Raw genomic sequence first — 8,856 nt, 5'->3', positions numbered from 1 at the left:
AGAGAGAGAGAGAGAGAGAGAGCCGTCGCCATCGCTTGCCGTCCGCACGGCCACCGACTAGACCTCTCCAAGAAGGAATATCCAGGAGGTCCCCCTCGTCACCCTCGATCTCTCCACGGAAGAAATCAAAGCAAAGGATCCTGGAGATGCCCGAATCGAGCTCGTCCTTGTCCTCTGCCCCGACGGTCACCGGCGTCGATTCACCATCCGCAGCTCCTCACCGAGCCCACTAACCATCCCTGCAGCTCCGCCGTGAGCCCTTCTTGATTTCCCCCTCATTTCCGTCACCCCATTCGTTCGCTGGCTCCGGTTCCCACCATGGCCGAAGCTCACCGCCGCCCTGGCCGACGAGCGCATCGTTTCCGTGCCCTCCTTCTATGTCTGGGGACATGGGCACGCTCCCCGTGCCCAATAGCTAACGCCTAGCCACCCAATTCACTCGCTCGCAACCCGTAGCTTCGCGCCCATGTGACCCCAGCTCCGGCCGCCGTTTGAACTCGTCGTCGTTGGAGGCACGGGCAACGCTCCCTCTGCAGGCCGAAGCCGCCGTGGCCGCTCCCTCTGCAGGCCGTCCTCAACAAGCTGGAGTTGGCCGGCCAGTGGCGCGCCGCCGCTCCCTAAGCCGTGATGGTGAGCCCTCTCGCCCGTGACGAGACCCATGGTCCGCCCCATCCACCTTCCTTCTGCTCGCATGAGCCATGGGCGCCTTGCAACCAGGTTTGTGCACACGAGCGCCTGATTGCGTTTTTTATTTTTTTATTAAGGGGTGTCTATATAAAATTGTTGGGACTAGTTTGTAAATATAGATAAAAACCCATTTGGCATGAAAGGTTATGCCATGTAAGCCAAATAGGGGCCCAACTGTCATAAACGTGCTCAAACGAGACTAATCCGCCGATCAGTGATTTTTGCAAAATGTTTACGAGAGAAGTGGTGCTTTTTGTCAAGAAACTGTAACCTAGTGTTTTCTGATGACCTAGCCCTCAAACTGATGGGTTTCTGCAATTTACTAGTCTATAATTGTCTCTTGACTCTTCTCCAAATTTTATATAAAAATAATATATAACTCTGTTTTATGTTTCCTTTGTGTAGAGACGGCAGAAGCCATGTGTTAACTTTTATTAAATATGTAATTTGCATGCATATACTACCACGTCGGTGTCTCTTTGAGTCTGCCATGGATTGAGCTTATTAAAGGCAGGAAAGACATATAAATTACTGGGTGACAAAAGCATGATGTCATGCATGCAATTGACATTCAATTTGGACGGCTGTCCGAATTGGGCCTACTTTATCGCCAACCGATATCATTTAGACGACACGGAGGCGATGTTCCCATCCAGTCATTTGTACTTGTGTTTCAAGAGCATCTGACAGTGGAGAACTTTTATCGGGCGCACGTCGTGTGGACATCCATTCCGATGTACATATAGGTATGTTTTTTTTGTGAGGGTACGTATAGGTATGTTAAGTATTCGATCTATTTTTTCCTTCTATTATTCTTTTGAAATATTTCCTTTTTATTGTATTAGAGATCTCTCACACACATTTGTACTTGTCTAGGATAAGATCTGTGGTAGACTTGTACCTGAAAATATTATGTAACATGCCTGCTTAATTAGGTACTGTTTTTTGTGCTATCTGATGTATCCTATTGGGACACGGATTGGCCTTTCATAATTCCTAGCCATGTGCTTGTCCTGGTAGTACACGGCTTTTTTTTTTGAATTGCACGGCTTGTCTTTTTCTTAATAAAGGAACGTACGCTGCAGTTCTCCCTGTAAATTATACTAGCGAAAAAACCCGTGTATTGCAACGGGAAAGAAAATAACACACATTCTTAACCCAATAACCATGACTCAAGACCTTAATAGGCCCACATCTTTTAGTTTCACATGGCATCACATTTGTATTTCCCCTATACTCACACACTCGCTCAAAAAAAAAGCCCGTGCATTGCAACGGGAAAGAAACTAACACACACTCTTAATCCAATAACCATGACTCAAGACATTAATAGGCCCACGTCTTTTAGTTTCACATGGCATCACATTTGTGTTGCCGACAGTGACCTCTGTGCTCACACAATGAAAACACGTTTGAATGTGGTTAGTCTTAATGTCTCTCTCTTTTGCGCGCGCGCACGTGCGCACACTCGCTTGGAATAAGATAAAAAGTATGTTGTTTTTTTTCCGCAAGGTTTTTCATAGTTGTGTATGCACGGTTCTCGATGTTTTTTCTCTCACTCTAGTTTTAATAGATGTTTATTTGCAATTCGAATCACCGACGGTACAAAAAAAACAGACCATACACTATATATTAAATTTGCATCAAAAATTATATTTTAGAAATATTTAATAGCTAAAAATAACTTCATATTTAGATTCTACATATTTTTCTAATCAAGTTTCATATATAACATGTTAAAATCTAAGTTACGGTTTAAAAGATATGAATAATCTTATTTTACATAAACTATAGATTGATTAACCAAAACGTCAAGGGGTTTTCTGTTAAAACTAAAAAAAACGTTTCGGCTGACTTAAATATGGACGGCGGGTTGATTGTCTAAAACGTTAGGGGGTTTTCTGAGAAAATAAGAAAAAACGGTTCGGTTATAACTTAAACGTATACTGCGGGTTGATTTACAGAAAACTGGGGGGTTTATTAGTAAAATGGCGTGACGTACGACCATATATATATATAATATAAGCATGGACTGTTTCTGGTCGTCCGTCACGCCATTTGAATGTTGAACACCTCCGTTTACATCTCTTGTCCATCACGTTGGCTTTGGTTGAAAAAAAAACCTATTTGTACGTGACATGTCTAATTGTTTTTTTTTTGAGGATCCTGTCTAATTGTTTGTACGTAACAATATTTGCATGTAACGCTTACATCTTTAAATCTCAGCCCTTAATATATGAAATTAGTGGTCAAGATAATTTAATCTATATGGACGAACATGATGGCTTGTTTGCCTCTTGTTTTAATTATATAAATAGATAGATAAATAGGAAAAAGTTAAATTCCACTCCACGTAAAACGAAACTGAGATTTAGCAAACCATTGTTAAAAATGATTTCATTTTTGTTTCATAGTAGTATTAATTATAGTTAATTTATTAATCTATTCAGGTTTTTCTAGGAGTATTCAGGTTTCACAGGTGTGTGATGCATTGGACGGCTGGGCTGGGCAGCTAGATTGGGTTTTGGCAATTTTTGGCCCTGTATCCGTGTCATGCATATGACATTAGTCTAAATTAATATTTTTGTAGTGCAAAGTAACATACTCCCTCCATTACAGTTTGTTGGGTGCCTCTTCAAAACCAGACTTTTTCACAATCCCATAGAAATAGGCGCAACTCCTTAACTATCCTATTAATTGGGGCACATTAGGCTGCTTCCGTTTCTCTTCCTCAGCCGCATGCAAGTGGGAACATGAATGGTTTGTGCAGGGCATGCAAGTGTGAACATGAGTGCAAGTGGGAATCGGTTTCTTATTTGCTCCGCATGGCGTTGGTTTAGCGATTCATTAGACGCATCTCCTTCAATAACGTAGCTCCAGCGCCTCCTTATTTCCTGTCAATTGCACCGCACCTTGGGCCCAGAGCGGCGCGAGATACGCCCAACAAACTGCGGTTGAGGAGGAGAAACGGAAGCAGCCTAATGCGCCTCAATTAATAGGATAGTTAAGGAGCTGCGCCCTATTTCAGTGGGATTGTGAAAAAGTCTGGTTTTGAAGAGGCGCCCAACAAACTATGATGGAGGGAGTAGTAGTATTATAGATGGCTTCATTTATTAGCTTGTAGACTCATCATTTCTCGGGAAGGGCTATGTTACAGTAACTTATTATGTTATTCTAAACACTTCTCTCCTCATTAACTACATGCTACATAAGCAAAAAAATTCTTGAAATGCGCTATATTACTATCTAAGTTACTCCCACTATGACTAGCCTAATTGATGTTAGAAATAAATCATTTATATAGGAATACTTCATCTCAAGAAATGTGTATACCCGACAAGTGATATGAATACGACATGCATCACGATGCAGGGTGTGATACCAGCCTCGCATGGTACCATGTCCATCCATGCATTTGTGTGTCGTCTTCTCGTTTCTTGAGAACAACATCCTCCTATCCCCATCGCATACCGCAGTGCATATAGATTTTATTTTTAAAGTCAAACTTTGCAAATTAGGACCAAGTTATACATCAAATATTCGCATCTAGAATATCGAATACATATCATTAGATACATCGTGAGACATATTTTCACTCTAAACTTGATCAAAGTTTATAAAGGTTGACTTTTGAAAATAATAATATGTATGCACTACATTATAAAACGGAGGCAATACTAAAGAGTGCTCAATTTCCTTATTTCTGCCCAAGAGTGCTCATGAATCAGGGTAAACAATTCAAGAAAATGAAATTGATCTTATTTGCTAACAATCACTTCAACCCTTCTCCACATTCACTTGTGCTTTCCTCATGCTCCATGCCCTGAGCTGCGGCACCCTGGCCATGGTACTTCCATTGTTGAAGACATACATATGGGCCCCGCCGTCATCGACAAGCGACACCGGATAAACTCTAGCCGTGATGCAGACACTGCCACCACCACCAAAGCTCTCCACCGCAGATCGATCGATCTGCACGGCAACATCCAGCCATCCATTCTCAATTCTGGTATCAAGTGCATGAAATGAATAACATGAGAAATGGCATAGCCTCCCAGCTTACCAGAGTTCTCAAAGATATTTTCCTTTCCTTTTCAAGATCAAATTCAAAGAAGCGTCCATAGGCTGGTGTGCAGAGTCCTGGTCTCATGGAAGACCTGTGCAAGAAAAGAAAATATTTCAATTTGCTTCAGACGTTTATGGAGAAGACTAACCAAAATAAAGACAAAAACCATAAGCACTACTGGCCTTCTTAGATCAGAGCACATGAGTATCATGTACTTTTGCTGTGACTTGTAGACTCTGAAGTGCACGGTAGTGTGCTCCTCCATGTTGTTGGAGGCCAGAATAACAAGTCCAAATGGCCCTATACCACCATGAACCGATGCACCTGCTTCACAACAATGCTTCTCGGTGTCCAAAAGCCATGAAGGATCAAAAGGATCGGCGTCATCGATGGACGTCAACTCAAAATCTATCTCCACATCCGCCTATTTCAAGAAAACTTGTGTCTGATTAGTTGCAGTTGCTCTAAAAAATATACAACACACCTACAGAATGTATACCTGTCCTTTTGCTGCAAAAATGCATTATTATATAATTAGAAATTATCAGAAGGCCCTACATTTCTTAATGGCATGACACTTTTTTAAATAAAATAAATTCTCTCGAAGACCAAGTAAGCCTGTATGTGAAAAGGAAACTACCTGAAAATTGTCAACTCCATTGATCTCAAACAGATCTCCCTTGTTGAGCTCTAGTCCTTGATGGTTGATTTCATTTGTTCGAAGGGATTCAATCTCATCAACTGGCCATTGCAGCAACTGCTTGCCATCATTGTCTAACCAAATCGTCCTCGGGATTGTCTAAACATAATAAAAAATTTAACTTAAAGATGTTACACTGATTTGCTAAATAAGTTAAATTTTTATTTCAGATGATATGAAGCACAGTCAATTAGGGGCGGATTTTCTTACATGGATTCCTGCCCAACCTTTTGCAACATCATCTGAACGACAATCTGCTTCCTTAGACCAACCCCATATGATCCTCCTGCCCTTTTTCGAGTCGAAGAATGACTTCGAAGCATAGAAATTGCCGTAATCGATCTTCAACCACAGCCGACAGTCATCTACGATAGTATCTGGCACAAAGGCATCACGTTTGAGATCATACACCCCAATCAAGTACTTGTCAAAGTAACCCATGCTCATTTTGAGGGCATGCTTGGCGCCTCTTGGGATCGCTACGGACATGTCCAGTCCACTGTTATTGCCCGGCAATACCGCAAAGAAATCCAGGCACTCCCACATATTGCACTCCCACATATTGGATGAGTTCTGTGAATACAGTGGGTGACCAACTATTGTCCAACTCAGAAAGTCTTCACTCTTGTACAACAGTGCAGCAGTGTAGCCTTTCAGCTCGGCACCAACTGCTATTCTCCATAGTCCATCTGATCCGATCCAACCGGTCGTCGGATCCCTGAATTGACTTCTATTCAAACCAGGTACTACCGGTTGGATCACTGGGTTATTGCCGGTTTTTGTCCATTCTCTCAGGTACGGGTCATACGGGTTCTTGGGAAGCACAAGGTTTTGGACCTGACACTTGTCTCTACTGCCACCGGTGTATAAGATGACCGGTTGACCACCAGACAGAATTGTGGCTGAACCGGTCCAGCAACCGTCTATGTCACTGGGGTTATCCGGTTCTATCACGGGTTCAAGCTCGATCCAGTTGACAAGGTCTGTTGAAACCGAATGGCCCCAAGTTATGTCACCCCAACACCAAAGCGCGCAGTGGGGGTTATACTGGTAGAAATTATGGTAGATGCCTTTGTAGTACATTAGTCCTGAAATATTTATAAAGGAAGTATAAGTTGTAGAATACTTCAACTCCTCTTTTTTTTGTTTAGAGGTGTTTGTGCCTGAGATATCCATACCACATGGATCTTTTGTGTCGTCGTAGATTCCCAAGTATCGCCAATCCATAGGATTTTTGGAAAAGTGAGAGAATGTCAGTTTCATGCAACAGATATAGAATGATCCATGTGGCCAGTTCTAGAGTATTTAACCAAAAACTACCACAATTCACGGAAACGTGACAGAAAACTACCACTTTACGATTTTGTCCCGAAAACTACCACTTTTTTATTAATCCGTGGCAAAAAACTACCAAGTGTGAAAACTACTCGCTTTGCCTGGGTTAAACCCGAATCTGACTGCCCGACCCCACACATAAGCGGGCTAAAAATGCAATCGGGTCCCTAGTTTTTTTAAAAAAAAGCAATCGGGTCCATATCCCTCGTCTTCTCTTTTTGGAGCAGGAGCTCTACAGCCATGTCGCGCCGCCGTCGTCGAGAGGAGAGCCTCGCCGCGCCCGGATCCGCTTCCTCAACCCTCCCATGGCTCAGCTCTGGCGGGAACTCGTCGTCGCCACCTCATATCACCCTCCCGGCCTCCGCGCCGCCGCGGCCCCTGGACGGGCAGGTGTGGGTGTCCCTCACCCTGGTCGCCACGCTCGCCTTCCTCTCCCTCTGCTCGCTGCTCCGGGTCCTGGAGGTGGAAGAGCTGCTGCAGCTGGCCCTGGAACGCCGGGACGCTCTCGGCGGCGGCGTCGCGGGCCGCCCTCCGCCGGCGCCGCAGCCGCAGCAGGTGGCGCGCCAGCAGGTGCAGCAGGCCGCAGACGAAGAAGACGATCGCCAGCACCGCCATGATGAAGAGGATGCTCGGGCTGATCTCGGTCTCCACCGTCTCCAGCGCCGACGACCCCGGCCCCGCCGTCCACGACGTGGACTCGCCGCAGCAGTAGCCGTTCCCGTCCGCCGGCGGCAAGCGGCTGGGGAAGGAGGAGGCCGGCGACGAGGAGGAGAAGGAGGCGGAGGACCCGATTGCTTTTTTGAAGAAAAACTAGGGACCCGATTGCATTTTTAGCCCATTTATGTGTGGGGTCAGGCTGTCAGATTCACGTTTAACCCAGGCAAAGCGAGCAGTTTTCACACTTGGTAGTTTTTTGTCATGGATTAATAAAAAAGTGGTAGTTTACGGAACAAAATCGTAAAGTGGTAGTTTTCTGTCACGTTTCCGCGAATTGTGGTAGTTTTTGGTTAAATACTCCCAGTTCTAGTTCTGGAAGGAAAAGCGTCATACTTTTCCTACCTGAATTTGATCTGGCCAAAAGTAACACGCAAATATGGACAATGTGGAAGTGGCATAAATCTTGATGACAAGGTACATATCACTATTTCTGTAATGAATACTTCTATTTTGCGCAAGAATCTGTGGCTATCATCATCTTATGGCAGTATTAGTCAAAATCTAATTGCAGCATTCAGCAAGAGACTTGCACAAGCAATGACCTGGCCACTAAACTTTTCCCTCTTCGATGATTATCTATGACACAAAAGGCAGTTCTGTAGTGATACTACTGCCAAAAATATTATGTACTGTAGTACATTTTAACAAGCATATATTTTTTTAATATTGGCACACAAAATTACATTGAGTAGTGTATTCAGCTCGGCTTCTCCACGTGGGGAAGCCACTAAACGATCAGATCGCATGATTTTTCATGGATAAAGAACAAGAAAAGGCACAGGAAAGCAGAGTGGCATAGACCAACGGATGATCCAAAAAGCAGAGATGAAGCCCAAAGAAAATAAGCAGAGATGAAACCAAAGCATCGACAAGATCACACGAACATACCATTGATCCAGTTCCTGGGAGGCCGGAAGTGGTAGGCAGTCTTGTACCTCGTGCTGAAAATGGAGGGGACCTCTGGAGACTGTGGACAGCGGGAGACCTCTGGAGGCAGTGGACAAAAGGAGACCTCTGGAGACTGTGGACAGAGGGAGCATCTCCCTCCAACCCCATTGCTGATGTTGCTGGAGAAGAAGTTTGATACACATGAGGGGAGGAAGAATAGGGAAGGGAGGAGGACGAAGGCCCATGGTAGCGCCATGGCGACAGAAGGAATGAGAGAGTGGGGAGTGAGGTGAAGAGATCAAATAGTTATGGGGGTGTGTTGTGACATGTGAAGGCATTGTCATTTAATTAAGGAGTCGTTTCGTTAGCTGACACTCAAGAGTCTCTTTTAGATAGATTTTTCTGGGGGACCTCCGAAAACTGTGGATAGTCTAAAAAAAGGAGGAATCTCCCTATTTACTGC

The 8,856-nt window shown here is 44.2% G+C and overlaps 1 protein-coding gene across 1 annotated transcript; it reads right to left on the bottom strand.

The window, feature by feature from the left end:
- Positions 1 to 4,322: 4,322 nt before the first annotated feature.
- LOC119318801 (beta-fructofuranosidase, insoluble isoenzyme 4-like) lies at positions 4,323 to 8,649 on the bottom strand. Its single transcript, XM_037593384.1, has 7 exons — positions 8,394 to 8,649; positions 6,632 to 6,640; positions 5,664 to 6,541; positions 5,394 to 5,552; positions 4,936 to 5,177; positions 4,751 to 4,844; positions 4,323 to 4,659 (listed from the first exon to the last, which is right to left on the bottom strand). The coding sequence occupies exons 1-7, from the start codon at positions 8,647 to 8,649 to the stop codon at positions 4,465 to 4,467; spliced, it is 1,833 nt and encodes a 610-aa protein (XP_037449281.1). The 3' UTR covers positions 4,323 to 4,464.
- Between the last annotated feature and the right edge of the window lie 207 nt (positions 8,650 to 8,856).

Source organism: Triticum dicoccoides, chromosome 6A (genome assembly GCF_002162155.2).
Source record: "Triticum dicoccoides isolate Atlit2015 ecotype Zavitan chromosome 6A, WEW_v2.0, whole genome shotgun sequence".
Classification (NCBI taxonomy): domain Eukaryota; kingdom Viridiplantae; phylum Streptophyta; class Magnoliopsida; order Poales; family Poaceae; genus Triticum; species Triticum dicoccoides.
Note: the sequence above shows the minus strand (reverse complement) of the source record. Positions and strands in the feature narration are given on the sequence as shown.